Source organism: Neodiprion fabricii, chromosome 7 (assembly GCF_021155785.1).
Source record: "Neodiprion fabricii isolate iyNeoFabr1 chromosome 7, iyNeoFabr1.1, whole genome shotgun sequence".
NCBI classification, from domain to species: Eukaryota; Metazoa; Arthropoda; class Insecta; order Hymenoptera; family Diprionidae; genus Neodiprion; species Neodiprion fabricii.
In genome coordinates, this window is record NC_060245.1 from 18,402,168 (window position 1) to 18,420,740 (window position 18,573).

The 18,573-nt window shown below is 34.8% G+C and overlaps 2 protein-coding genes across 4 annotated transcripts in view; both read right to left on the reverse strand.

Annotated features, from left to right (window-relative positions):
* Positions 1-18,573, reverse strand: part of LOC124187062 (UDP-glycosyltransferase UGT5-like) — a 33,276-nt gene that overhangs the window by 10,430 nt on the left and 4,273 nt on the right. Inside the window, exon 6 of the mRNA XM_046579310.1 lies at positions 2,287-2,297. Coding sequence (XP_046435266.1) covers positions 2,287-2,297 — 11 coding nt within the window. The remainder of the gene's footprint in view (positions 1-2,286; positions 2,298-18,573) is intronic.
* On the reverse strand, positions 13,493-17,577 carry LOC124186629 (UDP-glycosyltransferase UGT5-like). 3 transcript variants are annotated; one of them, XM_046578473.1, is made up of 7 exons: positions 16,534-17,577; positions 15,954-16,324; positions 15,632-15,854; positions 14,838-15,057; positions 14,517-14,748; positions 14,101-14,182; positions 13,493-13,932 (listed from the first exon to the last, which is right to left on the reverse strand). In XM_046578473.1, exons 1-6 carry the CDS (start codon positions 17,006-17,008, stop codon positions 14,147-14,149), a joined length of 1,557 nt encoding a protein of 518 aa, XP_046434429.1. In that variant the 5' UTR covers positions 17,009-17,577; the 3' UTR covers positions 13,493-13,932; positions 14,101-14,146. The 3 variants fall into 3 exon arrangements, with proteins under 3 accessions (XP_046434429.1, XP_046434426.1, XP_046434425.1); XM_046578470.1 differs by having other exon boundaries at positions 13,493-14,182; XM_046578469.1 differs by having other exon boundaries at positions 13,493-14,748; positions 16,534-17,572.

Below are 18,573 nucleotides of genomic sequence, written 5' to 3' on the forward strand. Positions count from 1 at the left end.
TTACCTGACTCTAAGTGTCATAAATTCTTAAAACGATATGGCATGAAAGAAAAAACCCATTTCCAAAATCGATTTCCGGAAAGAAATTACGGTTTTCTAAAACTATGACGCATAATTTCTATCAGCCCATGTAAGGTTCGATCCCCCGTATTACGTGAGTTAATTAATTAATGCTCTCAGTCGGTGGAAGCTCTGCAAGTTACGCTGTCGCCGAAGATGATTCATCGTTATTAGATAAGTGATAAGGCTAATGCCGTCGCTTATACGTATGGTTATACACGTGCGGAGATCAGAAATTGATATCCTTTCAATTATCTCCTAATGACTCAAGTAGCCGAACTCTGTCAGCTGTGGCGTCGTATCAATGTCACGTCAAAATTTCGGATTTGACGAAACGATCTCCGAACAAGAAGCACGATCACGAAACAAGAGAAAAGAAAATCCAACGGGGTGAAATATATTTACAAAATTTCGGTGATGTGGTTTTCTTGCTCTCTTTTTTTTTTTTTCAGTATGATACGAATGATCGTGGATAACGTTGACGGAATTTTGGTTGTGTTTTTGAGAAAACGATACTCTGTGTAAAACGAGATCGGGATTTCAATAATAAGAGGATCATCGTACAATCAACGATTTATTGACAAAACGTACGATTGAATATAGTTGATTTAAATTTAACGAAATATTTTGATTTTAAAAAAATTGATTATTGATCCTTAACAAAAAAATTTCTCAAATCGTTTCGAAAAGCATATTAAAATTACATAAGATCAAAAAGAACCATAAAACATTGAGCCGAAATTATTTCATCGCACGGATTTCGCGATTGATTTTCGGTTTCGAAATAAATTTGACGAGTGATTGTGCCTGGAAGAAGAATTCTTGGACATTATTTCATTCGGTTGGGTTAATTTTCACCTCAAGAAACGGGGCCGAGCGTCTCTATAATTTCTTGTAGAATTTCACCACGGAGGGAAATTTAATCAAAAATTGTGGGTATAATTTAGCACAGTCGTTTAAACTGGCTCGGGGCTAATTTTCCTCGAGCTTTAAATCTGAATTCGGGGTGATGAATAAGTGCCGAGAGTGAAAGCTTTTTTTTATTTTTTATTTTTTGAGAATATAAATATGCGCATAAAACGCAAATTACCCCGAGCCCTAAGTCAAATCGTAAATTATTCGATTCACGTATCGTGATTATAATAATAATAACAGTAATAATAATAATATTAACGAGCAGAGATTATAAATTTCTAAAAATTCACACGCACGATGGAAAGCGAGATGCAACCGTGCTGTAGGAATTGAATTCCAAACAATCGCACGGTTGACATTTCAATTTTTTAACCACGGAATCGAAATGCAGAGAATTATTAGCGAGAACGATAAGCGTTCGAGAACAAAGAGAAAGGATATAAAAAAATCCACGGTTAAACGGATCACCCCTCAAACTGCTGACGAGTTTTGTATTTTGTATATGACAACAATCGGCTTATTATATATATATATATATATATATATGTATGTATAACACAAAACTCGTAAATATACATATATATAATATTTAATATCTTCGCTTCGAAACAATATTTTTTTTTGTCCGTAAAATTTCGCAAAAGTCACCGAACCGGTCATTTCATATTAAAAATAACAAGAGTAAGGGAATTGAAAATCAAGGATGCATTGAAACGAATTCACGAACTTTTGAAAGCATGCTGAACTTTGAGTCGTTGAAAAGTTTTCGGCATTCTCGTCAAACCGCACGTATAAACGAAACGTAATAAGTAAAAAGGGTTTGTTTCGAAAATCGCAGTAGAAGGTTGAGTAAATAAACATGAAAGGTTGGATTGTTTTTTTTTTTTTGAGAGTGAATACTCAAGATTTTTTGTATTTGTATATTTAAAAAATCAAGTAACTTGTGAACTGACGACGATGCTTATAACGTAGAAAAATCAGGAAATCGGAGGGTCACGATCTTATCGATTTTTCAAATACGCAAAAATCTATTTCGATACAGAGATTTTCAAAATTTAGAATGATCAAATTGCATATAAAATACCCATAATATACAATTGTCGGAACTAAGCAGAACGTAGCGCACAAAGTAAACAAAGACATAAAATAAGATCGTCAAAATTTATTTTCACATAATATCAAAATTCTGAAGGTCGAAAAAAGAAAATTTGAAATGTAAAAAAGGTCAAGTCTACAGGAAAACAAAACGCAGAATATATTTTCTCACATACTCAACCCTTCTACGTTTTGACTATTTCTAACACTATAAACTTCCTGATTTCCTGTTCTCGCAGAAAATTCGGTATCATTGCAGGCTCTTCTATTTCCCAATCTTTTTAAATTTTTACCACCTTCCACCATCAGCAAAAATCATAATAATGCATCGACGGAATCAAAAGGAAGAAAAAAAAAATGACAAAACTTTTATTTCAAACTTGCGTCCATTTCTGTTGATTTATATTATACTTAAGATTAGCAACAAATTTCTAACCAATACCAATTTTTTTCAACTTTACGCAAAGCTTTTTAAGAACACACACGTATACACCACGTTCGCATGCGTACAGTTACTCGACGGTATCAAAGTTTTCGTCGCTTGAATAACAACGACGAGAAAAAGAAAAGACGAAACTAGATTGTCGCCAAAGCAAGGTGCAGAAAGGAAATGACGGAAGAAAAAGGAGAAACAAAAAGTTGAATGAAAATAGAAGAAAAGTTTGAAACTGGGGCGAAAAAAGAAAAATAAAATATCAAACGAGAGGAATAGAGTGAGAGAGAGAGAGAGAGAGAGAGAGTAACTTACGATTGTTGCAGGAAAAAATTCGAGACATGCTACAACTATGTTTTTACATATTCGCAAAAATGTGCACGGTTATTATTATTATTGTTGTGTTACCGTTATTTTTACAGTCATTCCCTCATCGTTTTTTTATTTTTTATTTTTTTTACAACAGACTAATGTGCTGGTACATTATATCCAGCTCCATTGTCTTTAACAAAGAAGTTAAAGCTGATGTTCCGAGGAAAATTTGTCCATTAAGAATATACAGACACATCGGAATTTTGACAGTCGAATGAAAAATCGACGTTAAGAATAAAAATTGCAAAGACTTGAAGCGATTGCACGGATAAATTTTTTAACAATTCTCAATGAAAATCTCATGATTGCAGAATTTTTTACATTTCAGCGGTACTTTTAAAGCTTCCTTTTTTACATATTGTATAAAGTACTTGTATTGAACACTTTTTCTCGCTTAGGTAGAAAATCGTACTTTTCATTTTCACATGCATGCAACCTGAAGACATTACGTAGCTCTACAGTTCGAATGAAAGGAAATAGAATTTCTTTTACGACGCGAAGAGTTTTTATTATCGCGTTTGGTTATATTCGCAGTAACGGGTGTGATGAAAATCACGGGAAATAAGGAAAGTTTTCAAGAGAAATAACATCGGAATTTCCTCGGCATCTATTTTCTCAATGTAAACGCAATTTTCACCACCTTTTAACTCGCTATATTTTTTCCACAACTTTCGAATCGTTTCTCGAATTTTATACACGGACAGAAAATTACGTAGTTAAAAAGTATAAAGATCAAGTGACGTTGAACATGGTTGTGTTTTTTTTTTTTTCTTTTTCACTTCGTGCGTTTTACCTGCAAAGTGAGATCACAAAACTTTTTCTACCGTTTTTTTGTTTCTTTTTTTTTCCACAGGATTTTTCTCGATCTCGTAGAATGTACGGCGAAATTTTTTCTCAGTATGATCAGGTCAGAAAGAAGTAAAACTAAATGTGAAATAACATTTCGGCTCTAATGGGAGGTTTAGTTTTTCTTTTTTTTTTTTTTTTTGACCTGATAATATCGAGAAAAATTAGTACAGATACTTTTGCCCTAGAAACTCAAAAAGCGCAAGATCGGGCTTCAATTTTTCTTGTTTTTTAGATTTTATTGCGAGGTATTTTTATTTTTGCAAAGTTATTTATACAGGTAGTTGAATTTTTTGTTCAATATTTGGAACACGCGTCGATAATACGAGAACCATTGAAGGGGTTCAAAGCAAAACGTTAGGGGTAATAAAAAATGGTTGATTTTTTTCTTATTTTGAATCTGTGGAAATGTTTTCGGGACATTTTTTTTTCGTGACTATAAAATATTTATTACACCTGTAATATTATTCTATAACCTGAAAAATTTAACCCTCGTTATAGATGCATCGTGTTTTACCGTTTTATTTCATTGTATATATATTTGTAAACCATTACAGTCACGCGATTGTTTTTCCACGGTACGTTCAAACTCACGATCAGTTGGGTTCATCGCTTCGGTTGTGTTTATACGGTCAGGTTAAACCTCCGAGGGTTAACCGTGAAAATAAATTTCCACCCCAACACGGGACTGGTTGTATGTCGTACAGAAGTTGAGAGTCGCGCAATCGTGATTTTAGCCTGATTATAAATTATCTGTACCAATCGAAATTGTTTATTTCATATTTCCTGGCCAAAAATCGATACGTTTTAATGATCTCATTATTGATGAATATTTTTCGCATTATCTATAAATCTTTTGAGATTTATAAAAACTGCAAACGACACTGAGATTATGAACAAAAGTGAGGGGTTAATCACTCATGGATTCAATTTACTCCTCGTTACAATATTACAGGGGTTTCAAAAGATTTCAGAGATTTCAAAAGATCACAGAGATTTCAAGAATTTCAAAACATTTCTGAAGATCAAAAAAAAAATAAAAATTTTTTTCAATTCACAAGTTTTCAAATATTCGTTAAGATTTCAGAAGATTTGCAAAGATTTTAGAAGACTTCAAAAGATTACATGAGACTTCAAATGATTTCAAATATTTCAAAAGGTTTCAAATGATTTCGAAGGATTACCAAAGATTTCACATGATTTTAATGGATATCATAAGATTTTGACAATTTTCAAAGAATACGAAGACGTTAAAAGATTTGAAGCTATTACATAAGGTTCCAGATTTCGAGAATTTCAAAGGATTTCACAAGATTTCAAAAGCTCCGGAAGTTTTATAAGGATTTCAAAAGATTTCCAAGACTACAAAATATTTCAGAAGATTTCAAAGATTTCAAGAGATTTTACAAGATTCACGGAAAGGTGTACAACACGTTTTAGGAATGATTAATTCCTCGAATAAAAGTTTAAATGTCCATGATTTGTTTCAAAACGCTGTAACATTGTTAAAAGTCTTGTATAGTTTCATTTGAATTCTCTTTACAATTAGTTATTTTATTTCAGACGTGTTTTTTTTTTGTTCTTTTTCTTACTGATACGGTTTTTTTTTTCCTTACTTCCAAATAATTGAATTTTTTTTTACAATTGTTTTCGTGCTATATTCCTTATCTACATTTTTCTTCAATAGTGGATTATAACCGATTATAATCGTTGAATAAAATATTCACGAGGCATAAAAAGATCATGTATATGTATATTGTGTGTGAATGGAAAATGAGTAAAATCACCGTGCGCAAATGTCCCCGTATTAAAATTTCAGGTCATGAATGTTATTAAAATTCTACAAGATAAATTGTTAGGTTACGAATTTCTCATCGTATAATTTTAATCACTGCAAGTATCGTCGAATTCTTTTAATTACGAATTTCTGGTACAACAAATCAATCAATTGTCGATTTCTTGTGATTAAATTTTAATTATTATGGTAACTTCAATAATGATGATCCAAATTAACTTTGTTAACGTTTGCTAATTAAAAAATATGTTTGTTATTTTCTAACTCGTAAGTTTATCGTCTGTACATTAAAACGGTTATGCATTTTTGATTTTTTTTTTACCCACTCACGAATTCAAAAAAAAATATGTATCATGCGATTTGTCAGGTTTCCATTTCTGCGTGAAATTACCTGGTTTTATTCGAATCGTACGAATCATGTGAATTTTTCATAAAAAAAACACAATAAATAAATCAATAAATAATAATCCAATGTGATTTTTATGCTGTTCGTAATTGCAAAATGTTTAAGGTTTGAAATCGAAATTCAGTGATTTCAAATTCATTTCTGAATCGGACAGAATTTTTCTCAACTTGACGCGGTTCGTGATTGCAGGTGCAAATGGAACGCAAACTCGGAAGCCTGGGTATTAAAGTTATCTCGAGAAATTCGTTATCCAAAGTCTATTGAATCAAGCCGATTGCTGATCACGGAGTAAATCTAGCCAGAATAAAGAAACCCAGAGAATTGGAGAGTCGCTGGATTTGCACACTTGTTTTTTTTTTTTTTTTTTTTTTTTTTTTTTTTTTTTTTTTTTTTTTTTATTATAGCGAAATTGGAAACTTTAGCAATGTGGCGAAAATGAGATTTTCGCGACACTTTTGTCTGAGGAAAAAAAGAAACTTGATAAATTCATCCTATAATATCCGTATTACGGTTTTTGATGTCACTGGATTTGAATCCGAATCTTAGATTAAAATCCAGCGTTTTCAAAAACCATCAGAAGCGAAAATTCGTGGGAATAAAACTATACTTCGAATTCACATCGGCCATTTTGAATTTGATCCTCGTTGGAATTGCGTTTTGATCAGCGGTCGGTTTGCCGAATTTCAGGTTTTATCCAACGGCTAATCAGCTCATATTCAATTCGTCCATTATCTCAGCTGCTCCACGTATGATATGAAAATGCATGTGTGCGTTATGAATATGTATATTTGCCCGATGTGATCCGTTTATTTGCCATCCCAGGCTGCGATTTAACGGTTAGAGCTCCAATTGTTTGTTCATACGAATTCTGTGCTTTTTTCTTTCCTTTTGAAAAACGTTCCTTACAGATACATTATACATCGAATTAATAATGCGTCTCGTTGATCTCTTTTCAATCTTTTTTCTTTTTCCTCCCTCTTACTATTCAGTTTCAGTTCATGGGATTTTGAGAAATTCGAAAACTGCAGTAATAACATTTCAAATCCTTGGATACAAAAGTGCCGGAAATTAGATCGCTCTATACTTTGTTGGTCAAATTTTTTATGCAATCTCGAAAATTGGTTGCCCGATTTGAAACAAGAGCAAATATTATGTTCAATTTCGATTTTTAAGAATTATTTATTAAATTTTGAGTTTTGAAAAATACCGTGTAATATTTATGCAACCGGTTTTTTAAATATAGATCGTCTCCTGCAGATTTTTCGCCAATTTTCACCTCTTTTCAATATTTCCTAACCACTTTCCGGGTAACAAACTTACAATCGAACGTAGTTTCAATTCAAATCCCAGCAACTCTAGGAATTTTTCTGCGCATTTTTTGACGTCAATTTAAGTTCTCTTGGCACGTTTTCGAATTCATTAAGCCGTTCCGTTAATTTCGTTACAATTTTACCAATCAATGACGAATGTACAATTTTTACGCTTAAATAAAATTCGTTGATAAAAGCGAGAAAGGAAAGAGAAGGTAAAAGCTGGCTCACGTTTTCGGGGGCGATTGAATTGGCGATAAAAGGCCGCGTGTCGGAATTACGGTCAGAATTGAAGCTCGCTCGGCTATCCAGGAATTATGATAACGAACCGAATCGGCTTGAATATCGTTGAAAACCGGTCCCATCCCCCCGCTTTGATTTGTATGGGTCATTCCGCGCCAAATCGTTCAGGGTCGAACTCTCGACCTCTTGGATTTTGTCCAAGATTTTTTACATGCTTTTCGAACTATTAAAAGCACTTAAATTTTGAATCATATTTTTTTTTTATCAAAATTACTCATGATTTTCGAAAAATAATCTGAAAGAATTCTTAAAAATCTTAGGTTAGATGTGATATTTTTTTTCAGATACTTGCTACGATCGAATACATGTTGGCTTTCGAAAATCGTAAGAAAAACAAATTTACTCAAAAAAAAACTTGCAAATTTTGGATTCTTTTTAGAGTTGGAACAGCGGTATAAAAAATCACTGACCAAATTTAAGACGTCGCGGGCTAGACCTTCATGGATTTGGCGTGGAATGCCCCATGTATATAAATAATTCGTTGAATTCGGGGCGTTTCAATTGAAGGATTTTATCACTTGCTTATTCAACTTTCAGAGCTGCAAGAAAAAACGTAAATAAATTCATCCCGCATTAGGTTAAACCAAATTTCAATTCGCTCTGTAAAGCTTGGTGATTTATTTCGAACGAATTTTTATGCTCTTCGCACAATTTACCAACATTCAAAAATTTCCACTTTGTCAGATGAATAGATCTAGGTTTTAGAAATTGAATGTTTCGTTGTAAAATTGACTTTTACCCAAATATACTCGTAAAACTATTGCACACACATACGTCAGATAATTTAAGTGATCTTCGGATTGAGTGGAAAAATTTTGTTTCATCACATTCAAATTTATTCATTGTCTATTTGAATTTCGTTCGAATAATCCTGGGGGGAGAATTCACAGATCATACATAAATTAAATCCAAATATTGTTTCTATTCATTCTTTTCAAGCTGATTGTTGAAATGAAATTCAAAGCGACGATGAATAAATTTTAACCTGATCAAATAAAACTTTTTCACTCGTCGAACTGAATATATTATAATTGATTGAAATCCGTCTGTTTGAAAAAAAAACCATCTTCCTTTCGTAATTGTAATTTCTTATTCTTATTATTTTGAAACTGAGTGAAAGATTGAAAAACATTTTACTCCGTAAATGGAATCTGTTAGAAAATATGTTTATTTTATAATTTATGTTAATAAGTTAATAATATGTGGTAATTTTTTTTTTTATCCAGGAATGAAACGTTAATTATTTTTTAGTACTTTTCTTATTTTCCTTACTTCAACTTCATTTAAATAATCATTCAACCGTTGATTTGAAGATCTATAAATTCGATGGGCGAATACGTTACAGATGAAGTTACAGATTAATGATTTTTTCAAAAACTTTGTAACGCGGGAATAAATTTGGTGGGGGATGTAAAAATGTCGAGAGATTAGAAATCGAGAGAGTCACGATGTCGAATTTTAAAATATTCGAGAAACTATTTCTTACGTTACTTAAGTATTTAAAATACAGAATGTCGAAATCTGAGATAAGACGAATTGCAGAATCGTAAAGTGTAAAAAATTCTCCTATATTCCTAGTTGTTCTGACGTTTTAATGACTTGGCTTTCTACACTGACCTTTGCATTGTATTGTATTTTGAAAATTCTATAAAACAGAACTTCACGGTCTGATAATTCGGTACTGTGACCCTTCTATTTGCTGCCGTTTTTCTAAATTTTTACCCCCGCCCAATAAATTGCGATTAACTTAAATATAAAACGACCCCCTGTCTTGTGTGAAAGCTGTTTTTTTTTTTAAAGCAAACCATTTCTCGTAATTTTCACATTATATTTATCGATATTTAAACAAACTTTGTACATATTTTTAAGCCGAAATAGTAAACCGCCCGATAGAAACGTATGTAAAAAAAAAGTGTAGACGTGATATTTCAAAAAGCACCAAACCGATCCTGCTGAAATTTTTACAGCATCTTTATTATACTTATACCTATTGCACGAACTAGAATAATCACGATTGGTAGTTTTTGTTTTACGAGCTAAACAAATGGAAAAAAATCCAAAATTGATATTGTTTTTTTCGTAAAACAAAAACTACCGAAGCTATCATGATTATCCTAGTTCCAGGATCGCTCTAGTGCCTTTTAAGATATCACGTCGACACTTTTTTGCTAAACATGTTCACATCGGGCTGTAAAAATTAGGTTATATTCACTGTTTCGTGTCAAAAAAATTTACAAAGTTTGTTCACACGTCAATATGTGTAATGTGATAATTGTAAGAAATTTTATTTCAATGGTTTGTCTTGAAAAAATACCCAGACAAAACCTTAGAAGTAACAGCCTTCACACTGGACTACCACCCTTAACAAGTCACCTCCTGTGGTCGGTACCATGCATGCAAAGCGTGGAACCGAGTAATTTCCCCCCCCCCCCCCCCTCAGGAAATTGCGTACCCCAGAAATAGCATGCGATTTTCGAGATAACAGACTTGTTAACCACCCTTGTAAACGAAAATCCGGAGCTTTGCCTTGGCATCTGCTGCGACAAATCGAGGTGAAGTATAATTTTTAATCGCGTGACAAATTCCGGCCAAGTAAAATATTCACGTATATAACGTTGTTGCACACGAATACAAAATTTTTACACCAAATTCTCGTGTTATTTTCTCTCCCTATTTTTGTTTTTTTTTTTTTTTTTTTATTTCTTTCCGTGTCGTCTCACTCGAACCTTGCTGATCAACGTAAATTTCATCGTAAGCTCAAACTTAAAGTTTAGTTCAACTGTTCAGACCTTTGTTTTTATCTGCGAATTTGAAAAAAAAAATTTTTTTTCTTTTTAATTTTTTTTTTTTTTCTGCACAAATATTTCTTTCATTTTGGTTATTACACATACAGCTTAGAATCGCGTTAACGCAACTGTAATAAATGTTTGCGTCTTTAACTCGCCCAAATTGGAAAGAAATTATATCTTATTTCCTTACCGCATTTTGTTATTACCGTTATTTTATCATCTCCGGTAAATTTTTTGCCAGAGGTAAAATTATTGAGTTAATTAATTTCGTAACATCCGAGGCTGAAATTATTTTTAAATACAATATCAATGTTTACTCGTCGCGTGGAAGAATCGATTCATTTTCTCTAGCGGCAAATAAAGTTTCTAAAGTTTTTTTTTTCTTGCTTATCTCTTTGCACGAATTGGTTTTACGACCCTAAAGAGCGTTGAATGATCTTAGCTAAGTGAAACAAAAAAGAAAAAATCGCAAGGTTACGTTTCGCTCTCTCTCAAATTTTGCTAATGTACACGGTGTATATTTTTCTAACAAAAAATTAATCAAGTCTTATTCAACGCTGATGCAGACAATTGTCGAAATTGAATTTACTGCATAATTTCTATGGATCATAAATGTTATTTTAAAAATTCGTAATTTACAGCTGTAGCGTGATTTGATTTAAAGTTATTGCAATTTTATATAAAAAATTCTGTACTCCAGGAATGTAAGCAAGCAGATTTTTTTTTTTTTTTTTTGTTTTCAATCATTAAACAACGAACGGTTAATATACATTTTGATCGTATAAATTATCACAAACTAATCGAACAAAGATGCTAATCAACTGTCGAATTAAAAAATACGCGAGTAGAGCTTTGTGATTGTAAAAAAATAGATAGTAAAAAAATTGAAAATATTTCAATTCGTCTACGTGTTTTCATTTTCAATGCGCAACGCGAGAAGATGCAATTATAAACTCGGTGGACAATCATTGTTACGTATACAGCAATTATCAACTTTTCCTTTGTACCTATGATAATAATACAGGAACTCGACCTGCAGTCTTTGTCTTTGCGATGCGAGCTTTCACAGTGATAACTTATGGTTACGCAATATGAGCGGTAAATTCTGTGTATGAACAAGTTTTTAGTGATTTTAGAACGATAATAACAAACAACAAATTACAAATATGGAGAAAACTTTACTCGAATGAAAAAATTCACTCGCCCGTAGGAATATCAGCGATAACGATGTTCGTAGTTGAAAAGTTTTCACACGTTGTGTTACAAACCAAATTCAATCTTGTGAAACTTGAGCATTTTCCGTATAGCATGATATTTCGCACATTTGTTAGTTCCCTGGAAACAAAGTTTTGCTACTATCGAAATCAAAACATTCAGATTCTTTTTTTTTTTTTTTAAATAACAGAAATTTTATGATGGTTCGAATCGATAAATCGTAATTTACGCCGATTTTAATTTAAGTTAATGAAAGTATTAATGATCGTATAAAATTTTTTTCCTGTCACATCAAAGATGAAATTTTACGAAGACAATTTAAAAAAGAAAATGGTGCGTTTTTTTTTTTTTTTTTTTTTTTTTTTGAGTTCACAACAATTCGTTTTCAATTCAAGGGAAATCATACAGATTTTCACAAATTTGCTAAAAATATCGTATCGGTAATTGGAAAATATGTATAATTGTTGTAATACATGAATATATCTGTAGACTCCAAGAAACGTTCATTGAAATTCAATAAAATTTCTCAAAATCCAGAAAACTTTAGGTTGCTGCACAGTTGAGTCTCAAGTTTTTTCTTTTTTTTTTTGTTCGTTAAGGAAAACAAAAATGTCGAGGGTCAGACTTTGGTCGGGTTCGCATGGAATTCCCCATATATACATCGCAGTCAACAAATTGTACCGAACTGGATGTAGTGAAACCGTTTTTGTGGGCACATCTGCGGATTTCGACTCTCACACAGCGTTTGCATGACCTTTTGCCTCGAGGCGTGGCTTCCGGGGGTTGGGAATATACGTATTTTGGTCGACGAGGGTAACATCCGAAGTCGTATTTCATCCTTGGAAATAAGATCACCGAAGGACACGCAATTCGTTTTCAGGGGATTTTTCTCCACTGGGATTTTTTTTCCCAACGCTTGCGTACAAGAAGTGGGAAGAAGTGTCAGTCTTGAATCGTGGAAGGGCTGAAAGAGACGCGTTGCTATACGAAGAACCGAGTTTGAATGAGCTTTATGAGCTTTTAAGTAATTACGCCAAATGGACACGGAGCGAGACGTTTGCTTGGGGGGTGGGGGTAAAAGCTCGGGTTTTTATCCTTGCTAAATGCTTGCTCCCCGTATAATCTTTCGGCTTCCGAGCTAAAGTCAAGACGAGGCTTTATTGTTCAATTCACTGGGTTTCTCTGTTGGAACACGTGTTTCTGCAGCTGAGGAATAAAATGATAAAAAAAAAAAAAAATAATTAAAAATTGTTCCAATTGCCCAAGTGATGTGATGTGAGATATTTTTTTTTGTTGATCTCACTCGACGTACGTGGAATAGAACGTTATTGAAAGCCTGAGTTGCGACTAGCCCTTAACTACTAAACCCTCAGCTCCCTTCGAAGCTTGAGGAAAGAAAGGGCTAATGGTAAAAGTTGATTGAATAGGTTATAATTAATGAACTTTATATGTGAGCTTTTACACAGATAGAAAATAACGTTGTAATAATCGTATTATATTACTGAAAAAATGATGTGTCCAATCTTGTCAAATCGTTATCAACTGCTGTTAACAAAAGCTACTACTTGTCATTTCTTCGTAAGTTAAATTCATTAGGTTTTTACGGTTGAAGTTGCAACCCGTATTAATTGATATTAATAACGAGTCGTAAGCGCAGTTGACATTTCGTTACAAACCATTTGGAAAACCTCGACTGGTGCGAATGAACTGTGTTCATGATTAAACCTTGTTTCAAGATCATCACCTTTTTCCAGTCGGCTGGAAAAAATGTCATCTTCGAATGTCGAAATAACGATTTAGGGTAGTTTTGAAAACGTTGCTAGAAATTCTCTTCGTGTTTCGTTGTTCAACGTGACACATTTGATATTTGATCCAAGACTCATGGATATGAAACCTTGGGTCGCTTCGTAAAAAATTTTCTGAAGGTTCTCTACACCAAATAACAGAATTAGGTTTCAGCAGGATTGCATTTTATTTACTAATATTTTGGTATAGGAATCATAGAATAACATGTAAAAAATATTCTTGACATTTCATTTATCACAAAGAGGTGTGAAATTATCGTTGAACCTTTGCACGATTAGTATCAGAATTCGAAACATCAGCTTCACAATAAGTGCCGAAGTAATTATTAGATATTCTGTACATGCGATGATTCGTCGACATTAAGCTGGTCCGTATTTTCAATGATTGCCACCAAACTGTGATAATGAAATTGCAGATGAAAATAGATTAGATTACGATAAAAATTACATGACTATAACCGGAACGTCGAAACGTTTGATCAGAGGTAACAAACCCGGTCAGGAAATCATCTCAATTATCATCAAGTCAAACTTTTCTCCGCTATTCGATGCAAATAGTGTCTTTAGTTCTGAATTGCTGAGGAGAGGTTCGGTCATCGACATTAACCTTGGCATTATGCTCCGGATCAATCGAAGCGTTTGTTTCACCTCATTCTGTTCCGCTATCCAATTCACATCTCTATTTACTTCCTCCGTCCGAAATCGAAACATTCGCGCTATTCGGCGAGAATGTTGTTTTCAATATTATGAAAATATTTGCACAAGAATAATTCGGCATCGTGTTTGTGAAACGTTATTATTGTTAGCGAGGCATCGGGTCTACGTGATATTTTATTAACTGTAAAAATAAAACAGAAAACACAACGGTTCCCAAAAATACACAGTCTTGAGTTACAGAAGAGGTCAAATAAACTGTGCTATTTGCATAAAGGTGATGTGGAATGTGAGCTGATATTTCGAATATCATTTATTAGATAGACATGTGATTCCTATTGGGCCCTTTGACGGGTTTGATTTATTTCGTGATGATTTTTTCATACGTCCATTTCATAAAAATGTTTTTCGTAAAATACCAACTGCAATAAAATCTCCAGCATGAACTAACATAATTTTTCTTTCTTGCCAACTGACAGCTGATCACAGTTTAGCAAACGAACAGTGTAAACCAATACCTTGTACAGTACAACTAGTGCTATGATCAAAGCTGTCCAAATCGTGGTAGAAATAATGAAAACCAAGTCCATGTCCTGACGCTGATACCAGGGATCGTCGGCTGTCGTCGAATGGAGATGAGGAGCACCTTTGTGACGTATCACGTGTTCCGTCCACCAAACCGCGTTCTCCAACGAATCGTACGGCTTGTCTTTCATCAAGTCCCGCAGTTCAAGCATCCGTTTCTTGTAGCTGGAAGAGATCAAGGTCATTGATATCCGTACAACTGGCACTGCAGTCACGTGACGAATTGTGATGACTACGAAAAGTGTTTTGCTCACCTGCTATCGACCACAATTGACTGAATCGCTTTCACCAGGTCCACCCTGTTAACACTGAGGATTTCTAACTTCTTTCCAACACCAAGGGAAGCCAGTTTGTTGACGTGTGTGTCCTGATCGCTGTAAACAGGTAAACCGATCACAGGAGCAGCGTGAGAAATCGCCTCCTCTGTGCTCTGAAGTCCTCCTTGGTATATGAATACTTTCAGATTCGGATGCGCTAAATGGACATTAGTTTTGGTATTGAATACATGTTTCGATCGTTATTAATTTACGATTACCTCGTTTCTGAGATTAGACTTGAACCGTTTCGTCCATTAATGTTGTGATTTAATGATTGTTGTACAAAACGAACAGGCGGAAGTTTTCCGAAAGGACAGGGAAGTAAAAAATGGTTGGTTGAGTGTTGAATAACAATTCGGTCAAGGTAGTTACAAAAAAAAAAAAAACGAAAAAAAAAACGAAAACATTGAAGCAAGTTGTACTTTGTTGAAAGCAATTAATTTTCCACAAAACTTAGTTATAAAATACCCTTCTTTCAGTTAACGGGGTCACCTTTTTTGTGGGTTTACTCAGACTTTAACCACAACCAGCCAGAACTCGAATTTCTTCATTTCCCTTATTTCTTCAGTTCAATATTTTGGTTTTTGAAGAAAGTATTTGCAATTTGACTGACACGTTAAACAACACAAACACAAGCGATGTTTAGCGATTTGTTGATCTTGGTCACGCCAGTCAGGATCTTAAACTTCTACGGATGAGTAAAATCGGTAACGGGTTTTAGGCTTGGATACCTAGAATGGACTGTTGTGGGGCCCATTTCATGATTATCACGTTGTCTGGCCGGCCAGGAAGAACATCATCTTCGAATTTCCAAATGACGGTGTAGGGTAGCGACGAAAATGCGGCTATAAATTCTTCCCGCATTTCGTTACTCAACATGACGCTCTTGACGTTCGTTCCGAGGCTCATGTATATGAAGCCTTGCGTCGCGTCATCCAAAGTCTTCTGAAGGTTCTGCGCTCAAAAACCGTGTAACGTTATGATCTCATTGCGTTAGATTTATTGATATCTCATTGAAATCATTAAACGGTTCAAATATTTTTAAAACGATACCTTTGACAGCGGCTTGACTTTATCTGAGATGTGAAATCCACCGATGTCTATTATTTTAGGAATATTCGGTCTAACAAACGAAATTGGTGCTTGCTGATTGACGAAAATCAAACTAACGTTCTTTTCGATATCGGCAATGTCAGGAACGTCGCTTCCAAAATATTCCCTCGCTATATACTGTTGCCTCGACAAATAATCCGTCCTGTAATAGTGCAAAAATTTCCAACTGTCCACGAAGTTCTGTAGCCTTTCCCAAAGTGAAGATTTTCCAAGGACTTTTATTTTGGCGTCCCAATGCGCGGGATGAGAAGTTATTATGGGATTGCCAACTGCATATTGCAAATGAATCGGCAAACCAAAAGATGCTACACCTTTACAACAAATGACAGACAGTATCATAATAGGATCTACCACAAGACCTCGAGAATCGTTGTTGAATCGTTCCAAATACAGCAGTTGCGATCTATTTCCGAAGTCTTGAAGTGAGTTCTACAATTGTCGCCGTAGTATTTACTAGAATTGCTGTATCTGTGACGATTCTAAGATAAGCAGCTGAACAAATGTAATGAAAATTACTTACCCACAACTGGAACGTCAAGTCGTTTGGCGAGAGGTAAAATAGCGGGCCAATACAGCATCTCGATTATCAGCAAGTCAAACTTTTCGCCACTGTTAGGTGAACAAAACTTTTTCACTTCCGGAATGCTGAGAACGCGTTCGGTCATCGAAATGAACCTTGACATTACGCCTTGGAGCAATTCAAGCCATGACCCCTTTTTTCGAATCGCTATCCAATCTATATCCTCATTAAAACCGTCGTAGAGAAAATGTATGTCTATCTCCGTGTAGTTCTTCAGGTCTGGATCGTCGATCGGGTCCGTAGTGATAACGACGAGTTCGTGACCTCGCTCTCTCAGCGCCAGAGTCAGTCCACGATATACGATTTGATGACTGATAGAAGGAAACGGAAATATTCCAAGTATTCTCGATGCAAATACGTGGTGAAAATCACTCGTGGATAGAATCAATACAGCCGATATCAAGATACGCGACATTTTCTTCACTTAAAATAACAACGGCTAAGCGTGTAGACTGGCGTTACGAAGTACGGAGACAACTATTATTATATCATGGTATCCAACAACACGACGTCGGGTGACTTGCGCGAGATTGTGGTGTGGGTAAAACGAGTGACGACTATTTGTGTGTTTACTGAGTAGATTAAACGATGCATGTCTGCGGCTTGTCAGCCAACTCAAGATTGATTTTGAATCAAAACATAAATACCAGGTACTTTACCCAGTTGGTTCGGTGCTCCGTGGATCCCAGAGTTAGATACACAGGGAATCTCTGGTGAAAGAACCAACTCCGAGTCAACACATGCGCAAATTTTCATTAACAACATTTGTTGCTGCTGTTTTTGAAATTGTGCATGCGCACTGCGTGGCTCGGAGTTGGCTCCATGGAGATTACATAAGGAGACCGAATTCCATGTGAACAAATAACTGTCTGAAGGCAGTGGACAGTGGAAGAGGCGTGAAGTGGCAGTGAAAATTTTCTACGAATCACATTGCAAGATCATCGATTAGTCGATTTTGGACATTCCTGCAACCAATGACACTTCGGTTCAAAAGGAACACTGGTGGCGCTAGTGGTACTAAAAGTTGACCTCATGTGTACGATTACTGTGACAAGTTTTTTCAATTCACCCACTTGAGTTCAGTCTCCTTATGTAGTCTTCATGCGCCTATCCTTTATTATCGATACACAATCACTTGCACTTACATTTGCCTCCCAGGTGCCTATGAGACAATGTGAGACAGCATTCGTATGGTATTACGTTATCTAATGCAATGGTCGAAAATACTAAGTTCGAGTCTAGATAACACTTGCAGAAGAAACGTTATTTAGTCCAGTCACCGGGGCCGTATAGGTCTACTTTAAAAAGATTGCGGACATAACGAATCTTGATCAAAATGGTTCATTTGGGGGTGTAAACGAGAGTCTATTTGAAGTCCTAAAAATTTTACGCCGCGCCGTTCCGAAATTCCAGTTTTCGCGCCATAAGTGTAGAACGGTGATTGAAAAGACGAATTTGTTTAAAATTTTGTAAGCTTCCTAACTGACACACGTATCTTTTTCTCCAGCAAACAATAACAATTTACCGTAAAATAATGAACATCTTTTTCAGCTCATTCGTGTTTCACTTCTACAAATTCGTCGCGAGGGTGACGACAGATTTATACCATACCGTTTTTGAATGTGCTCGTTAATGCACATTATTTCGCTGATAACTATCGAAAACTTACTCGCCTCTCTATGCCACAATTCGGCATATCAGTGTGAAAGACACTACTAATAAAGTATAACTGGAGGTTGCGGATAAATGGTGTTACCGAAAAGAGTGACCTGAATCTGGATATTGATGAAGATGAGCCAAAGACTTATAAAATAGAGAAGAGCAAACGGTTTATTAAGTGTTGTAGCAAGTGCGTAGCGACGGGTAAGACTAGAGTCGAAGCATCCAGTAGTCTTGAATTGTCTCCTTATTTTTGTAGGCTGGACGAACTCACTTACGATGACTTCTGCAACGTATACAATATGCCGCAGAATGGAAACC